Raw genomic sequence first — 20,085 nt, 5'->3', positions numbered from 1 at the left:
GGAGCCCACTTTCCCTGTCCCCCCACCTCTCTCTTGTTTCCCTCCACCTTTCTCTCTCTCGCCACCCCTGAGTTTCACCTCAGGGCGCCGAGAGAATTCAAAAGAGAAGCAAAGGAGAGAGAAAAGGAAGGGAAGAAGAGAAAGGTGTAGAGGGTCCAAACGAAGAAGAAGAAGAAGAAGAAGAAGAAGAAGAAGAGAGTTTCTCTGTGCGATCAATCCAGGCGGGGAAGCAGGTGGCTTATTCTATTTTTCTCACAAACTTTTTCTCACTAGCTATTATGGCCCTTGGGAAGCTCTTCCTCTTCCTTAGCTCGTAGGAATGTTTGTTTGTGATCATGGGGTCATCCTTCGGTAGCTATTTGGTGTGCAGAGGCGAAGCGTGAGAGGAGAATTATGAGCCATACGGAAGAAGACGCATTCCCTTTGGTGGCGGTCGCCATTGATAAGGATAAGGGCAGCCAAAATGCCTTAAAATGGGCTCTCGACAACATTGTCACCAGGGGACAGACCATCACCCTTATCCATGTCAATTCCAAGCACACAGGATGTAAGAGACTCTCTCTCTCTCATATTCTTTCTTTTTTGGATGGACTCTCGCCCATATTCATAAAGAAGAAAAAAAAACACAGAGAGAGAGAGAGAGAGAGAGAATTCTTTGTTTTTCCTTCCTTTCCTTCTTGCAGATTATTTAGTTTAATCAACATACAAATAGTTTTAATTGTCTTTCATTTTTCGAGCCTAATAGTTGCATCTAGTATCAAGTTCTTGCAAAATGAATTGATTTATTCCAATCAGAAGAAGGGTAAAGCAGGAATGCAGGAGAAGGCGTCTTGCTCGACAACAAAATGGCTAAAAATTTTGTGACTCACCTCTTTCAAAATAAATAAATAAAAGTAAAGCTCTTCGCTTCTACCAATATTGTAAATGTAGTCGTCTTCGAAACTGCATGCAATCTAGCCAGCAACAAAAGGCACGCAACCATGGGAGGTCCTTCCTACAACTAATTTCTAGTTGTCATTCTGATGTAATGCAGCGGGGGCACAAGAGGACCATGCCTCTGCAGGCAGTCACTCAAAGGATCTTTTCGTTCCCTTCCGATGTTTCTGCACACGTAAAAACGTGAGTTACCTTTTCTCTTACTCTCTGTATCTTGCTCTCAAATTACCAATCTGGCCAACTGTATGCTTTAGTTAACCTGTTTTGTTTAGCTCTTTTTCCTCTTTATCAGGATAATGTAAGCTATAAGCTATGGTAGCGGATAGTACGAAGCATACAGTACCATACCAGTTCGATTTTTGTATATAGTACAGAGGTCGTACCGAAAGTTGGTATGCCGAACTGACTCCGAAACCAGGCGACCAATATAGTGATAGGATGGCACACCTGGTACCGAGACAGCGTAGTTTGCTGCCACCCATAAAACTCAATACTCATTCTCCATTGCAATGGTTAAATGCAGAACGATGTCTTCCACATTCTCCATCACCAAAGTTTCGTAGCCCTTGTGTTTCTTTAAGGTAGCATCTCATAGTCACCACCACGTCCTTAACTTTTCATGCCCAGATGCCCAAATCCATGAAATTTGGCTGGGCATGACACATAAGATACCACGAAGGGCCATTACTTCTTGCTGTCAGAATAACTGCAGGGAGCATCACCAATGATAAGAGGACATAAAATGAGACCGAGTTGGAGAACATATATGAAGAGATTCAAACATTTAGGGCATTATGAGTTACTTTTCAGGAAAATCGGAGAATCTTTTTTCAGCACCATGGCAGCACCATTCGTTTCGACCATGTGATACATCTAAAATACCAATGCAGAGATATTCTGCTATTTCTTTCCTGTCAGATCAATGCATTCAGATCTCGATAACATATAACAATCTCTGAGGTTATGTTCAAACTCATGGTAAGACATTAGATGTTATCCCAACTTATGAAATCCAGGAACTAGGAACAATAAATGGAACATCTCCAGATAAGACTTCAGGAGAGTGCAGTCAAGCAAAGTTGCCAACTCCTACTTATGGACAACTACTAGTCATGAATGCCTTCCCCACCCCTTTCTAGCTGATTCTCAAATACCAAATCCTATAATGAAATTGAAACCTTCATACGAGGTGGTCCTGAGAGAAGCTGTATAATGTTAATCCTGTCTCTTGAACAGCCTTTCTGGACAAGAGCCTGAAATTTGCTACTGCAGCTCATACACTTGCTTGCCTCATTCAAGTTTTCAGTAAACACCACCATCGATCATAAAATCCCACAAGCCATCACACAAAATATTCTCTGACCAATTTTCTGTTTCCTTTAACAGGTGCATTGCAAGGATGTCATACTTGAAGACACTGACATAGCAAAGGCAATCATAGAGTTCGTATCCAATGCAGCTATTGAAAAGCTTGTTGTTGGTGCACCTTCAAAAAGCGGATTCGTTAGGTAATCTATACAATCTCAAGCAATGTCTTAATCCAGTGGAAGTCTCTGGTTTGGAAAGAAACATACCACCTCGGAGTACTTACTGTCATATCTTTGCTGTCAAAAGATTTAGGACTACAGACGTGGCTACCAATATTTCCAAAGGTGCACCTGACTTCTGCACCGTCTACATCATATCCAAAGGGAAGGTATCTTCCATGAGGAACGCTGTCCGATCAGCGCCAGCCGTCTCACCATACCGGGCTCAAATCCAAAACCACGCAAGTATAAAAACTGAGCATGTAGACCCACCTCGCTCTTATGGCATCAAAGGTTTGCATAAACATGAGAGTTGCCGTTATCATCAGTTTATCTTTGAATAGAAAATACAATGTTCTCGTCTCCTTCACTCAACGAAGTCATGATAATTTCAATTGTCAGGTGGGGCAGCATTAGAGGCTCGGAATGTGCAGAGTGAAAGGGAACCAATCAGGTAACATGTCCTGCAATGCATAAGTAGCAGCATTACTGCACCACAGAAAGAACTAGTACATTCTTTTGCTCCTATGTTGGATTGCAAGCTAATATGGTACCTCAAACAGGTCGCCATTCACCCGGGGAGCACGAGCCTCCAATGCCAAATCATATGCAGAGAGCATAGCGGATAGTGATATATCATTTGTGAGTGGTGGCAGGACAAGCATTGATGGCATCTTTAATCAGAGGTTGTCCATGTCTGATGGCTTAGATAGCAGCTTTGAGATGCAATCACCACGCAGGTCAGTGGGTGGTGGATACTCATTTGGGACTGCGTTCTCTTCAATCTCTCAAGACAGCACATCATCCTCTCACGCCATGGTACATGTATTTACCTCTAAAAGCACAAGAATAAATTTCTCAACAAGAAAGCACAAGCATAAACACGTATTTTAAGTAATCAAATGAATGCCTGCAATTTATTTACAACTTAGCACCAGTCATCAAGTACCTCCTTGCGTGATGGTCGCCAATTTGTTCTGTAATCACAGGAAGATGTGGAGGCGGAGATGAAGAGGCTGAGACTAGAACTCAAGCAGACAATGGAGATGTACAGTACAGCCTGCAAAGAAGCTCTCACAGCTAAACAGAAGGTAATGTTTACGCAACACCTCCAAAGCGCAACTCCCTCGCTGATTATGCCTTTTGATGCAGGCAATGGAGCTCCATCGTTGGAAGATGGAGGAAGAGAGGAGATTAGAGGAAGCTCGGTTGGCAGAAGGAGCTGCCCTGGCTTTAGCAGAGAAGGAGAAAGCAAGATGTAAGGCAGCCATAGAGGCGGCCGAAGCCTCCAAAAGGATCGCAGAGTTGGAGGCGCAGAAGAGAATCAATGCAGAAATGAAAGCATTCAAAGAGGGTGAGGAGAAGAAGAGGGCATTGGATGCTTTAGCACATACAGATGTGAGGTATAGGAAGTACACGATAGAGGAGATAGAAGTGGCCACAGAATACTTCTCTGAGAAGCGGAAGATTGGAGAAGGTGGCTATGGCCCTGTTTACAGATGCTATCTGGACCACACACCTGCCGCCATTAAAGTTCTGCGCCCGGATGCAGCTCAAGGGAGATCTCAGTTTCAACAGGAGGTATTAAACACCTTACAGTTACACAGTCACATCTCACTGCCCAAATCTCTTTTAATTACTTGCGTGGAGTATGATATGCAGTTATTGGTGATCCCGAAGCCAATTAAATCTTCCCTTGATAGAGTTCCTCCATAACTAGCAGCTACTATGTCAAATCCTGAAATATTAACCTTTTCTTCATGTCGACACCAATGCAGGTTGAAATTTTAAGTTGCATTAGGCATCCAAATATGGTTCTTTTGCTGGGTGCCTGCCCAGAATATGGCTGCCTTGTCTATGAATACATGGCCAATGGGAGCTTGGAAGATCGCTTGTTCCGGCGAGGAAATACACCACCTATCCCTTGGCAGCATAGGTTCCGCATTGCTGCTGAGATAAGCACAGGCCTCCTCTTTCTCCACCAGACAAAGCCAGAGCCACTGGTTCATCGAGACCTTAAGCCCGCAAACATTCTCCTCGACCAAAACTATGTCAGCAAAATCGGCGACGTCGGCCTTGCCCGCCTGGTTCCCCCATCTGTTGCGGAAAATGTCACTCAGTATCGCATGACCTCCACTGCTGGAACATTCTGTTATATTGATCCAGAATACCAGCAGACTGGCATGCTTGGTGTAAAGTCCGACATTTATTCTCTTGGGATCATGCTGTTGCAGCTGATCACTGCGAGACCTCCCATGGGGCTGACACACCATGTGGAGCGTGCAATTGAGAAGGGGATGTTCGCAGAAATGTTGGACCCATTAGTGACAGATTGGCCAGTGGAGGAAGCCTTGAGTTTAGCCAAGATAGCACTCAAGTGTGCTGAGCTGAGACGGAAGGACCGGCCAGATCTTGCTACAGTTGTGTTGCCAGAGCTGGAAAGACTGAGAAGTCTCGCAGAAGAAAACATGCAAGACTGTGTGTTTTTGGGCAAATCACACACCTCACCCATGCACAGCCAAGTTTCCTTGCCGGTAAGTTGGAAGCAATAAACCTTACTTGATTTCTTACAAAAGAAAGCAAAAGAACAAGAATTGACTACAAAGCCACCACCGGTACAACCATACTAAGCATACTAAGAAAAATTTGCAGAGTACCATGCATTGCTAGTTAGATATGAAGCTGGAAAGGATAGCATGGAAAATATCATTGTACAATATGTAGAAATGCTATAAAACTTTGCATGCATATATGCTTCCATAACACTACCACAGACACCAGAGATTTCAATTTAGGCTTGCTGACAAGTAACTAAGATAATTAAGAGGGGTTATTTTTTATGCAGTTGCGGGCTGTGGTAGATAGAATTAGCTAAAGAAAATAATAATTAGATCCCATCTTCAAATAATAACTTAATTGGTATTGCCTGGTAAAACATGTGATATTTGAGGATGGTGTAAGTACATAAAGAGCAGTGTATGAAGAAAAGCTACCTGGTTTAATATATAAATACAAAGAAAATGCTGCTGAAACTTTATAAGCCAAATTCAAGAACAAAAATTGATTTGATGAGTAATCCAAGAAAATCAAACTAAGTTCAGGCTGCCGTTTTGGTGACTGCAAATGACATGACCATCACCTTTTTTTCTTTGATAAGTATGTCACCATCACCTTCACAAGTGAATTGTGGTAATATTATCTGGACAAAGAAAGCTTGTGAACCATGGAGTGAATATAAGAATTCATAAATGAATCTTTTCCATCTTTTTCTTGTTTACAGGATATATTGAGTGGCCCTCTACCTGGACCATCTGGATATGAAAGTTCAATAATCCGATCAAGTGCATCGTCCATGTATGGAAGATGAGCAAGTGCCGCCTGAGAAGATAGCTAACAGATAAACTGAAGTAAAGTGGAAGGCCATTTGCATATTTAAGTTTTTGAAAGGAAGCAAGCAAACAACATTCTTGCTCTTCATTCTTTCAAGCAGTTTTACAGCCATTATGGAAGCTGAAGATCCATTTCAAAGTTAGCTTCTCGGCACTGAGTAAAACCAATTTACTAGTTTAGGTAACAGATCCTTCCAGATGGGAACAATTAAAACAAGCAATGCTCAAGAAAACAGCACCAAAGAGCATTACTTCTGTTATTCCAGTTTTTTTCAAGCTACAGATACAACTTTTTGTAATTTCAGACGCACGGAAAGAAATGGTAAAATAAATCTCAAGTCAAGACCTTTGCAAACTGGCAACAAGTCATTATGAAGTGCAGCTTCTGCATTATGGTATCTTCCAAATCTCTAGGTAAAGGGATATAGTTGTAATCTATAATTTTCAAAGTTGATTATGTAAAATATGTACTGTCGATACAACTACCACTTGTACCATTTTACATTACTTAAAATCTTTGTCTTCTCATATTTTTGTTTTAACAAAATGATTGCCGCAAGCAGAGCAGTTTTTGGATATTGTAGAAGTTATGAGATATACAATTATTTTGATTTTGATACTGATTTCCCCTAATTACCAATTTCTTTAAGTTGGAAAAGCAGGTTTCAGATAAAGTAACAACCAGCTTAGCAATCCTTGAGTGTATGGTACAAATATGCAAGCAGTTGCAAATGAAATGCACGAACTCAATATACATGAGGTCATTCTCTTTGTAATAAAAGATCTAAAGTTTATAATTCTTTATCTTAGAAATTCATTGTGCCTAGATCCAAATGCAACATAAGTTGCAGAATCAACCTGTCATGCTTCCATTGCTATCTGCTCTCCAATACCTAACCTTTCAGATTAAGTCAGACTTATTTTACGAGTTCTTTCCACATTCCTTCCTCACATATATGTAAACTTGATTATTTTTTCCTGAGCACTCATAGTGATGCTCATTTCCTTTTGCTGGCATCAAGATTTTTGAGGTTTGAATACTAAATGAAGTCTCTAGGCATATGAATATGTATTGGAGAGGTTGCCATTTGGTTCATTTCACTACTTCAAAAGCAACTGTATACAGCAATATGCCTCTTAAAATGAGCCAAGCATTCTCATGTGGCACTCTCATCACACAAGTAGTATTTCTCTTTTTAGAATAATGGTGGTGGCACCACCGATCATTTCATAGAAGTGATAGAAGTGTTACCCATGTCAAAAGCTTGGGAAAACACCTCTTGAGGTTCGACGACAGAACCTGAGCTTCTGAAAACAAAACAATAACTTCTATTGAAATTCCAGCCTTGACCACACTTAAAAGAATTCTTTGCACAGACTTTTCATTTTTCAAAAGAGCAAAAGTGGGTAATCAGTTTGTACTGCATGTACAGCCTTTCCAACATCCATGGCATTAAAAATCTAGATTTTCTAAAAGAACTTCCTTTCCCTCGCATATGTCGATACCATTCCACCAATTGCTTCTTAGTGAAATTACCAATTTTGTCAGCCACCACACATCAATAGAGATCGGTACATATGTTTTAATATGCCATGAAATCATCATTCAGTGTGTGGAAGAAATCCAAAACCTCTAAAACCCATTTCTTTTATTTTTATTCACCCTCTGAACCTGGATAACTTTCTCATCAGTCATCACTAACATGAAACACAATGAGTCAGGAGGATGCATCACAAGAAACTCGGATGATCCCATCAAAGCTCGATGCACACTGCTGTAAAAGACTGAATGTGGTAGAGGTGGCCAGAATGCTGCCTACCACCTAGTGCTTGGTGGGTACCCAGAGGTCAAGGTGGCCCAAAATAATATATCATAGAAAACTAATAATTATAAGGGGAAATCTGGAAAATAGCTATATTCCAACAAACGAAGCATAATATATCAAATAATATGTATCAATTTGGTAGCTTCGATGGTAATTATAAATCAACCTCATCCTCCACATTCAAACAAGACGCAAAATATGAAAGTGGAGGTGCAGGCAGTAGCCTTTTAAAGCAATAACCAGGCACAGCAGAATCAATCCACTGACACTCCACAGATTGCTCAAAAATAATTAAAAAAGAAAAGAAAATGAAAATCTACCGACGCCCCAAAGAGTGATTTCAAGCATCAGAATACGCATAAAATAGAAGCTAGATAGCAAAATTAGGTATTTGATCTCGAAATAATCAGCACATCGAATCATCAATTCCACGCCATTCAAATCGTGAAAGTTACTTTAATTTTACAGACAATGCTGGATCATCGATCTCAATATAATGGGAGTGCAAATGCTTTCTGGTATCCAGCTTAGAGACATCTAAATCAAGGGGAAAAAATCGTTTTTTTTTCGAGCGAGATAACGGATCGATGAACAGGCAGAAAAAGAATTGGAATCGAAGCACTTACCTTTCGATTCGGAGCCCTAGGGAAGGGAAGGGTGGTGGCGGGAGCAAAGTATCTTAAATTTGGGCGGTCCGGTTTTACAGCCGAGCTCGTCCTACCGAGGCCCAGATACTTCCTAATCGACCTGGACCGGATCCAGTGCCCAAAGCCCGGCCCATATCGAGCGCCAGCTCTGAGGAATTGTTAGAGGCGTTGTTATAATTATATTTGATTAATAAGCAGCAGATTATAACACTTAATGAAGTGAAGAAATTTACCATGGACAAACTTAATTGTCAGAGCCAAATCATTAACTAAGGTCACAGAATGTGCATTAAAAATTAAAAGAAGGAAGAAGATACATGCAACAACAAGTACAAGCTATAAGATTGGACTAATTTCCTAAACTTAGACATATAAGATATGTAACAAAAAAATGTCCTCATCAAATATTAATTGTGAAGAATTTATATAAGTTTCATTTATATCTTGGTACACTCATGAAGTTGTATTGAGGAAAAATGAGAAGAAATATTCTACATGTTACATAAATATATAAAGAAAACATAGATTGAAACATGGCAATCATGACAAATGTTGTGGTATTGTGCAGGTGGAGTATTAAATGGATCGATGGGTGGTCCAAAGGTTCAGAGATAGGACCATCTTTTGATTCCAAAAGGTCACTGCCCTATGATGCACGACAATTGTGGTCCATTGATTGCATGAACTTTCCGATGTAGCATGTCGGGTTTCTCTTGGGCAGTTATTGTAGTCATACATAGAACCACTTGTGTCACCATGTGAGCACGTTGCTTTGGTCCTACCTGTTTATGGGACCATTAAGTCGGGGATGCCATGGCGCCATGGATACATCTAGAGTATCCTTCATATGATTGTGGATGACCATGATGGCAATGGTCTCTAATATCTTTGGGCAAATTTATTCATCATGATATCAAATTTACTATCTTTGGGAAAAGTTACTCATTGATTATCCTCAACCCTAATTTCTTGATATAAGTATGCTTTATTGGTTGGAGGCTTTATCGACGACGATAAAACAACCATGTGCTCCAAGCAGCAACCGTGTTAGGGTTTCGGCTTAATTGAGAGATGGTTTTTATCCATTGAGGGCTTCGGACATATTCATAAATTTGTTTATATTGTTTGCTCGGCACTACTACGTTAATATGTCAAAAAAATTTAAACTAATTGAGGGGAGGATAAGGCAAGACTCGAAGTCGAGTCCTTGGTTTTAATATCTAAAAACTTTACTGGGTAAACTGGCAAGCACTCCCAACAATCGACCAAATTTTAAGTTTGACTTATTTAGCTACTCGAAATATTTTAATTTTTATAATCATCAGTATTATATAATATCTTGATGATTTATTTGATATCTCAGGAGATCATGGCGTCATTGGACATTGTCAAGTTCCATAACATGCAATATTAACAAAAAAGAAGAAGAACAAGAAGATAAGCTAATTAAGACAAAATGATTAAATGATGAACCTTTTTATGAAATTTTATGGGTAACGATGAATCCTTACTTGTGTATTTAAGATCTCATATATCTTGTAGATTACTCTACATATTTCCTCTTTTATCTTAACAAAAATGATGAATATTGAGATGTCATTTTGCTTATAGCATATGCACGTGTGCGTGCATACATGTAGATGTGTTTGTATACATGTATTTAAAAATAGCATATGCTGGATAATTGTTCTAAGTATTGGACAATGTGAAATGTAAATGTAAATTTCGGTATTTTTTTATTTTGAGCAAATGAGGTTTTTTTTTTTTTTTTTTTTTTTTTTTGCTAAAACGGGTGCTTCATACAGACCGTGTGTGAATACACCCAATAAGATCAAAATACAATATCTCACGGAGTGCCAATGGCAGCTCCCCCTCCCCTGACCAAAAGGCGTAACCCGAATGGTGGGCCGCATAGGCGGCCACCCAATCAGCCGCCCCATTGGCCTCCCGAAATACATGCTTGGCCTGGATGGCCCCCCATCTCTCATCATCCTGACTATGTCGCGGGTCAAGGGGTGGTCTGAGCTCTCACCCCTCAACCCCTTCTGAATCCATCCAATAACGGTAGCTGAGTCGCCCTCCAGAATAATCGAGCTAGTCCGCATCATCGCCCGTGCATGTCGAAGCCCCGCCCAGGCAGCGCGCAGCTCTGCTCCCGGGACTGATGTAGCGAACAAGTGGCAGCCGCCTGCGGCCACAACCCTGGACTGCGGGTCCCGTATGACAAAACCTGCACCACCACGCGAGCCGCCATCCAACACAGACCCATCAAAGTTGACCTTGAGGAAGCTCGGGGGTGGGGGCTCCCAGGTGAAAAACACCATCTGAGGAGCTGCCGGAGCAAGGGGGGAACCCCAGGTGTCCCGAGCTGTCAAAGGTCTAACTGAGGAAGGGATATGGCTGATCTCCGTGGCCTGTGCTCGAGCAAACTCTGCTGCAAACCTCGATGACACCCTGCGCTGGCCGAGAGTACGAGCATTCCTTGCCAGCCAGATCTGAAGGGCCGTGCAAGTCGCTCTGATGCCCTCCTCATGAGTCTGCGGACTAGCTAGCCACTGCCGTGTCATACTAAGGAACTGTATCCGCGCACATCGAGCCCCCTGCGGGATCCATGTCCACTGCCATGTCGACATCGCCCAAGTACACTGAAAGAGCACATGGTCCACTGTCTCCTCAGCTCCGCACGTCCCGCACTCCGCAGGGATCCCCCAGCCACGCCTGCTCAACACTGCTCTCGTCGGAAGGCGGTCCCAGAACACCTTCCACAAAAAGAGAGCTGCCCTCGGGTGGAGGCCGGACCTCCAGATCCAAGCGCAATCTGACCCCGGCTCGTGCTCTGGCTGAATGGCACGGGATAGGTCTCCCAGTCTAACACCGGCCCGGCTCGAAGTGCCCCATACTCTGACATCCGGCCCCCCACAACCTGGAAGCGGGAGGGACCGAATCCTCACAGCCAGGTGTACCCCGAAGAACAGCCGTAACCTGGCCTCATCCCACTCTGCCCCTCCTGGTGCTAGGAGATCGCACACCCGTAGCCCCTCCACTGCCTCTGCATCTACCATGGTCGGCCAGCGACTCAGGGGAAGGATGTCCACCCACGAATCACTGGTCACATCAATACTCCGGCCATCGCCGATCAACCACCTGTGTGTGCTGCAACTGATGGCAAATACCTCCCGATCTCGCGCCACATGAAGGAGACTCGTCGACCGGTCCGTGCTGCTGATGAAGCCCCCCGACCATATCTAGCTGCCATCACCTGACTCCAGAAGCTGTGTGGCGCTAACATAAACTGGGCCGCGTGCCGGGCAATGAGTGCCTCACGCCTCTGAACGAGGGACTGCACCCCTAGACCACCCTCGCTAGTAGGAAGGCAAACCTGCTCCCAAGCTACCAGATGCACTCCATGGCCTCCACTATATGACCCCCACAGAAAGCTCCGAAGAAGGCGTTCGATCCTCAACAGAATCGTCTTCGGAACTACTGTGTTGGCCATAAGGTACACCGGAATAGATCCCAGCACTACTCTGACCAATGTCACTCTCCCCATCATGGATAGGGAGGATGCCCTCCATCCCTCCAGCCTGCTCTGGACCCGCTGCACCAAGCCCAAGCACTCGGCCACCCGTAGCCTCCGACCCGTGATAGGGACACCAAGGTAGGTCAGCGTCCCCTCCTGCTCTGGTACCTGCAGTATCCCTCTGATCTCCTGTCTGACTCCGCTTTCTGTGCTGGGGCTGAAGAAGATAGCAGACTTGAGGAAGTTTACTCTTTGACCTGATGCCACGCAATAGTCTGCCACCACCCTGCGTAGGACCCGTGCCTCTGGAGTCCGTGCCCTGGCCAAGAGAAGACAGTCATCAGCAAAGAGTAAATGGGAGATAGGGCGGGCCCCCGGTGCTGGCACATAGGCCTCCAGCTCCCGGCTGGCACACGCTCCCTGCAAAGCACGGGATAAAATATCAGCACAGATGATAAACAAATAAGGGGATAAGGGACATCCCTGCCGTAATCCCATCGTGGACTTGAAGAAAATCGATGGAGTGCCGTTGACCAAGATAGAAAACTTTGGCCCCCGGACACACCCCATAATCCATCCAATCCACTGCCTGGGGAAGCGGTGCTCCTCCAGTACCCGCTGAAGGAAACTCCACCTGATCCTGTCGTAAGCCCGCTCCATGTCCAGCTTGACTGCCATCAAGCTGTGCCGCTTCGATGCCCGCCGAAGATCCCACATCATTTCCTGGGCTAACATAACATTGTGAGAAATATTTCTACCAGCTACAAAAGCCCCCTGTTCCTGACTAATAATGCCAGGTAAAAGGGGCTTCATCCTGCCCACCAAAATCCTTGCCACAACCTTGTATAAGGTTGTACACAGGCTAATGGGCCTAAAATGACAAGGCTCATCCACATCCTGACGCTTAGGCATAAGCGTGATGAAGGTGGCCTTCCAATCCTCAGGCATCGCAGCCTGGGTGAAGAAGCACTGAATGGCCTCCACCACTGCTGGTCGGATAATACCCCAATATCGCCGGAAAAAGAAAGGGGGGAAACCATCGGGTCCCGGGGCCTTGTCTGCTGCCAAGGCCCAGACCGCCTCATGCACCTCCTGTGCCATCACCGGTCGGATCAAGGATGCGCACTCGACCTCTCCAATACCCACGTCCACCCTGAGAGGGTAGTGACCATCATAGGCCCCCTCATCCTCTGTCCATCTAGCGCGGAAAAAATCAAGCAAGACCTGTCGAATGGCAGGCTCACCCTCCACCCGATGGTCGGACCTGTCGCGCAGGGAATGGATCATACTCCGTCGTCGCCGGATGACTGTCGTCCGATGAAAGAAGCTAGTATTACGGTCACCCTTGCTTACCCACTGCACACGAGATTTCTGTCTCCAGAAGACCTCATGTTGCCGTAGCAGCGAATGATGAGTCGCAAGTAGGCCCCGAAGGTCAACCATATCGTCCTCCGGAAGCACGCCCCCTAGGTCTTCCTTCCTTTGTAGCTCAGCGATCGAGGTCTCTATCACCTCCAAGCGCCGGAAAATATTACCCACAACCTCACGGTTCCAACGGCGCAAGCGCCTCTTGGTCAACTCAAATTTGCGCGAGACCCGCTGCATGGCATCCCCGTGTACCGGGATCCGCCACGCGTCGCGGACAATGTCCCAAGACTGGGGGTACGACAGCCAAACCTTCTCAAAGCGGAAGGGGCTATGGTGGGTGGGACTCGATGAGGTAGAGAGTAGCAGAGGGCAGTGATCCGAGGCAATCCGAGGGAGGTGAGTGACCCTACTAGTGGGAAATCGAAGGATCCAATCTGGGGACGCTAAGGCCCTATCTAATCTCTCCCATACCCTAGCACTGCCATGCTGATTATTACACCAAGTAAACTGTGGTCCCGAAAAACCTAAGTCTACCTGGCCATTCCGCGACACAAAGTCACGGAACTCCCTCCTATCCACTCTATCAGTAAAGGCAGCGCCCCCCCGCTTCTCATTCTCACTCTGGATGCAATTGAAATCACCAACCACAACCGTCAGGATACCCTGAGCGGCCAGGTTGGTGATCTCCTGCCAAAGGACTCTCCTAACCCTGTGGTCCGTGCTCGCGTAAACACCGCACAGCACCCACGGGGCAACATCAGGTCTCGACACGACCATGACTACCTGTTGGGGGCAGTTGTGAAAGACATCAACTGTCGTCACTCCACGCCTCCACAGAACCAAAATACCTCCCGACAGCCTCCGAGAGTCGATCGCATAGGTCTGCCAGTCCCTCTCAAGACGCCGCCTCAAACGTCCGAGCCCCTCGCCAGATAATCGGGTCTCACAGAGGAAACAGATCTCCGGACAATGGACCTGCACTAACCGTTTGAAAGAAGTCATGAAGGACGGCTTGGCCGCCCCCCTACAATTCCAAGCGAGAATCATCATGGGTCACAGTCCACATAGTCGGCCTCAGACCCCTCCTCTCCTAGAGTCGCGGGGCCATCCATAGGCTCAACGCCTATGATGCCTCGCTGCTCCTCCACATCGACGGTCGTGGATACAACCCCCATAACTGCCGCCCTAACCTGCTGCAAGGCAGTAGAGTGGTCCATGCCCCCTCCTGCCACGGCCGTGCTCTCCTCCAGGCGTGGGGTGGGGTGGTCCCCCACCACACACCTACCTGGGGTGGTATCCTCCAGCACGCCCGGGGTCAGGGGTGTAAGGCCAAAACGAACAACCCCATCTAGGCCTGCACCCAACATAGGAAGGTTCTGGCTAGCAGCCGGGGGGATCCCCAGCCGCGAGTCCAGCTCCCGACAGGGTGGGCTGTACTGGAAAGGCCCTGTGGGTGCCTCAGGACCCCTGACCAAGGTCAGCTCGTCCTGGGCCAAAGTGTCCGGCTCAGGGGAACCCAGGCTGCGCGTACCCTGGCCCTGTAGGCCCCCGACATCGTGGACCAGAGGTACCTGGACTCGCGGGCCATCCCCATGGCCCAAGACCCGGTCACCCGGCGGCCCCATCGTAGAAGATGCCCGCTGGCCCTGCACAGCCAACGGCCCCCCAGCCCGGTCGCAAAGCGCGGCCTCATCCCCACGCGCGCCCCCGACGCAAGCCGGGAGGACGTCCCCGGCGCGGGGCGCGTCACCCGCTTCGGGCGCGCCGTCCGCGCGGGGCGCGCCAATGGCTCAGAGCGCGCCATCAGCTCGTGGCGCGCCACCAGCTCGAGGCGCACCGTGGGCTACGCCAGCTGGCCCACGGCCCCGACGCCCAGCCCTCTGGGCCCGGCCGCGCTGGGCCTGTGCTCGATTGGCCTGCTGGGCCAATTGGGTCACCGGACCCAGGCCCCCTTGTGGGCCAAGGCCCGCTTGGGGCCTGGGCCTTTTTTGGGTCAGGCCCCGGGCCTTGCCCACCCCGCTCGGCCCAAGGTCGGCCCGCGGAGGGGGCGAGTCGCTTCGCTGGCTCAGCTCCGGATCCCCGGACTCGGCCGAACCGTCTCCTGGTTCATCGACCAGGGCAAGCCGATGGTGGCCCATGGGAGGTACCGGGGGCAGCCCTTCCCCTCCTCCGGCCAACGGCGACCGGCGGCGCGCGACCTTCGTCGGCTTTTGCCAGCCGTCAGTGTCCACAGGGGATGCCGGCGAGGTCGGGCGGGCCGCCGGGGGTGGCGGCCGAGGGAAGGACGACACGGGTCCCGGATCGGTGCCGGTCGTCTCCCCCGGCCGCGGCGGACGACTCTCCCGCGGGATTTTCCTCCGCGTCGCCACCATCCAAGGGCCATAAACTGGCCCTTGGTTCTCCACTCCACCAGCCGGTGGCGGCTGGTCCGACCCGCCCCCCGGGGCCTCTGCCCCCGACGCCGGACCCTCCGCAGCACAGCCGGCCACCGGGAAACGACAAGACGCCTCCCCATGGCCCATCCGCCCGCAACGGGGGCAGAGTGCGGCTATGTTTTCGAAGACGAAGGGCTGCCAACGCACCTTCGTCTCCCCTTGAATCAGAACCCCCGGTAACAAGGGTTCGTTGACAGCGACCTCGATCTTGATCCGAGCAAACCCCATCGACTCCTGTTGCTCGGTGACCCCGTCAACCGCTATCGGCCGACCCGCCCGAGCCGCAATCTAGAGAATGGTCGAAGTCGACCAGTACTCCGGCGGCAGGCGGGGCAGACGAAGCCAAACCAGGGCCCTCTGCACAGTACCATCGTCGGGCTCGAAGTCGGGGACCCATGGGCTCATGGCGAGGAGCTGCCCCGCCACCACCCACGGGCCCTCGCTCAGGGCTCGGTCCCGGTCCTCCGTCGACCGGAACCGCAGGGCAAGGTGGTCGTCCGTGAGCGGGACGGCCACCACATCCTTTAGTTTTGCCCGGGCCGCCACGTCTTTGGCCACCCACTCCGCCGGGACGCGGCGGCCAAAAGTGCGAGCCAGCTACGCCCGCCCTTGCCATTCACGCCGGGCCGCCGCTATCGGTTCCTCCGGGAGGCGGAGGATATCCGGGAAGCGACGGCTCAGCCGTTCCACCTCCGCGGCCGTGGGCCATTGAGTAACCCACGGCCCCGGCCGCGACCAAGCGCCGGAGCGCTCCCCTCGTCCATGATCGTGTACCTTACCAGGTCCTCTCGCCGCTCCTTCCGGTGCCTTCCCCATCGGTTGCTTACCCTTCCGATCCATCGCACCTGTAAGAAAACAGGGGGGGTTAGCCAAACAGAGCAGACTGAGTTAACCTCGCCGGCCACCGGGATGTCGCCTGCTCACACCACCCGGGACGCAAGCTACCAGAGGCCCGACCCCTGCCCTCCGGCTTCAGAGCCAGGTGGCCCGGCAGCTGCTTCCTCCGCGCACCCAAGCTAATCGCCGGCTACACCGAGGAACCTCAACAAACCGTAATACAAAAACGCACTGCCCAGCCCGCCGTGGTTACCGCCGGACAGCCGGGGCACAGACTGATTTCCGCCAGCCAACTAGCCGTTATCCCTCTCTCTCAAGAACCGGAGCTTCTAGCTCTAAATGAGGTTGTTTCATCGAGAGAATTGAACACACGAGATTGTACTATTTAACATCTTGAAATGAAAATTATTTTAAACTCAAGCATAAAAAATTGCCCTTGAGGCTCCAATGTTCGCTTGTGTTGCGTTAAGTGAGTTAGTCACTTCAAAAAACATTACTTAAAATTCATCTTGAGTTGTATTGCAATGCAAAGTATATTTTTTTAAAGAAATCCATACGATAAGAAATCAAGTAAATTTGTACGACTATGTTCTCTATCTCTCTCTCTCTTATGTTCACCATGGCTATCGATGATAAAAGCAAACTCATCAATCAATATCATATTTAAACTGAAATTAATACCATATAGCCATTTAATTGTTATTGAAAAATTGAATGCCTCTCAGAGTGCATAATAGCTTAGTGGACACATTTTTTTCTCAAATCATCCATAAGTGAAGTAACTTGTATAAGTATTAAGTACCCAAGATTTACCCAGCAAACAACTGATGTTGGACTAAACACGCGCTCGCACATATCCTCACATACTTCTCTCATTTAATCCTTGACGTTTTCGTCAAGCTAAAGATTCAAATCTAATCACAAATAGCACGATCGACCCGTAGTCAACCTCAATGAATCCTTATCGCAGTATTCCCTAGTCCGCATAAGTTATGGTCTGGTTCTACTCTAATGCCATTTGTGACAATCCGGAATTTCACTCAAAATGGCTAGGCATGAAATATTATTTGAGTTTCTTGATCCTATATAAGTATCTAAGATCTACTCAGCAAATAATCAATATAGGACTAAACATACGTCTGCATGGATTCTCACATTCCATCTTTTATATATATATATATATATATTTCTTTTATATTAATTTATTTTTTATACAATTTCACGTGAAACCCGAAGACGGAGAAGGGAGCACCGACACCCAGCTCTTTAACGGGCCCAGCCACCCGCTCAGATACCTCTGCGGTGAAATCACGACAGATCGTGTCACCGCTAGGATGGGCCGCATTCGAGTGTCGTGACTCGCCCGGGGGCCAAAATCCCAACTACTTTTTGACGCGTCCCTCTTTAACACGACAATGGCGTCAAAACCAAGGCAAACCACCTCTCGCTTTCGGGTTGGAAGCCAACCTTGTGTCATTCAATTTAGAGGTCTACGTTGGTATTTCTTTTTATGGATCCTCGGTGGTGGTGCGCAGGGGGTACCGTAGAATATTATCCCAGTCTTAAATAAAGATGGACAGCTATCAAACAATACATTTTATGCACGATACAATATATGCTCATAAAATATCTTATTTGATGATCATCCAACCTTCAGATGATGGTTATTGAGAATTGCACGACATTCTACAATGAAATTTATATAATAGAATCTCCTGATAAAACTACCGGTCATTTCTATGTACAATAGAATATCTGGATAAAACCATCTAACCTTGCTAAGCTACTTAAATCTTATAAAATCTTATGTGCTATTTCATTATCTTGGATGTAATCTTTGGTGCGATGGTTTTAGCATCGAAGCCAGTCTTGGATTAGATTTAGAGATTTTACCTTGGGAGTGTCACAAGATGTTTTTGCCTTTGATGTGAGAGCAATGGTTGATGCGCCCACTTCTGGCTACACTCGGGGCAATGATCTTAGATAGATATGCAAGGAACTCACAGAAGGATTAGATTTAGAGGCTTTAACTTGGGTGCTTCAAGAAGTAGGAAGGCTGGCACTTTCCATATGAAAAAGGCTCAGCTGTAGTTTTCGTTGCCAAGTTAAGGATGGAAGTCTGGCCCCATTAGAGACCATTAGAAAAAAAAAGGAGCTTGTTTGATTATTTTTTTGAGATCACTAGGAATACGTGAATATATTACAAGTCGTGAAAAGGGTAGGAAGCAAGCTTACGATAGTACTTGAGAAGATAAGATTTTAGTCATTTCGGATGGATCCAACCGCATCATTTCACCCTCGGTTTCTGGCATCGGTTTGAGAACAGGGACGAGTGGTGTATGCTATAATTGTTTGGTTCTATTTCTCTTTATGGAATGGAATTTAAGAGTTGGTGGTTAAATCACAAAAAGCTAGTTTTTTGCTTCTTTTTCACGACCTCGCCTTCTGAAAAGCTTCATGAGGATGGTGTGATGGGACCCTTCCTCTGTTTTGCTCACATCATACAAAAACAAAAACAAAACAAAACAAAAAAGCGTGAAAAGGGTAAGCAAATTTTTTTTCCAAAGCATTTGGATAAATGGGAAAAAAAAAAAATCTTTGCGGCGTAATTTTTAGTTAGCAAGTCAGTAAACTACCTACCTACCAAGTAAACAACATGAAGTAGGAGTGAAATCATTGTTATAATAACCACTTTTCTTTGGTATATATAGACCTACTCCACTCCAATGGTGCATACAAGCATTATGGTGACATAGATTATGTCGTAATCACATCGAGGTATAAAATAAACCATACATGCATTTTAGTCACATATCAACGATTAATTGATATCATTTGTATCTAACTTTGTAATATTATTTCTACATTATGCAATTGTTAAGTAATAAAATAGTATCACTCTATCTTATCATAGTTCTCGTTGTATAAGTAATTATATTGTTTTCTTGATCCTATTGGCCTAGAAAAGATAGAATTTAATAAGGTACATCCAACTAAAGAAAAATCTGTTTATGGTAATTGTAATTTTAGCTTCCTGAAAGCGTCCAGTTTAGCTGGCTTTTTACATTGCAAATAGGAAAGTTTACTCGAGGCAATAAGATTATTTCACATTAAGGTTTCTCGATGGAAATAAAATCTCCAATGAGAGGCATAGCATGTGATTGCTTTTAATGAAAGAGGAGCATATTTAGCAAGTGTAATGCTATTGGAAACTCAAAACGTAATGCGAAACATAAGGATTGGTTAACTATAAAGCAACCGAATCAACAATTGTGGGCTTGATGATTTTTTTTTGCGCATGTATGAGCATATTCCCTTTACTAATACCTTTGTACAACTATGGTAATACCTATCTCTCCATATTTCTCATTATGGATTAGTTGTTGTTTGTTGAAAATCATAAAAAAATATTTTCACAAGTCATCTTTCATGCATCTCTATCAGTAATTAAATTTAAAATTTGATAACGTAGTCTATAAGATAACGTGACATCTTTCTAGGCTAAATTGTTTAATTTGCTTAAAGTCATTAGTGAGAAAAGAAATCATTTAGACTGTTGTAGTCATTTCAGTTTGATACTATTTTGTAAGAGGGGTTGGAC

The 20,085-nt window shown here is 46.3% G+C and overlaps 1 protein-coding gene and 1 long non-coding RNA gene across 2 annotated transcripts; one reads left to right on the top strand and one right to left on the bottom strand.

The window, feature by feature from the left end:
- The first annotated feature begins 141 nt into the window (after positions 1 to 141).
- Positions 142 to 5,067, top strand: LOC103702260 (U-box domain-containing protein 35-like). Its single transcript, XM_088707922.2, has 9 exons — positions 142 to 547; positions 1,034 to 1,119; positions 2,323 to 2,444; positions 2,551 to 2,756; positions 2,865 to 2,916; positions 3,026 to 3,281; positions 3,452 to 3,553; positions 3,615 to 4,043; positions 4,241 to 5,067. Exons 1-9 carry the CDS (start codon positions 394 to 396, stop codon positions 5,012 to 5,014), a joined length of 2,181 nt encoding a protein of 726 aa, XP_088564048.2. The 5' UTR covers positions 142 to 393; the 3' UTR covers positions 5,015 to 5,067.
- Positions 831 to 3,551, bottom strand: LOC149751660 (uncharacterized). Its single transcript, XR_016397826.1, has 3 exons — positions 3,412 to 3,551; positions 3,017 to 3,297; positions 831 to 2,926 (listed from the first exon to the last, which is right to left on the bottom strand). It is a non-coding gene; the product is annotated as an uncharacterized LOC149751660 (long non-coding RNA).
- Positions 5,068 to 20,085: the final 15,018 nt, after the last annotated feature.

The sequence above is a fragment of the Phoenix dactylifera genome, chromosome 11 (assembly GCF_051530095.1).
Source record: "Phoenix dactylifera cultivar Ajwa chromosome 11, Ajwa_hap1_PhDact_Kaust_v1.1, whole genome shotgun sequence".
In the NCBI taxonomy this organism is placed as follows: domain Eukaryota; kingdom Viridiplantae; phylum Streptophyta; class Magnoliopsida; order Arecales; family Arecaceae; genus Phoenix; species Phoenix dactylifera.
This window is presented reverse-complemented; position numbering and strand designations above follow the sequence as displayed.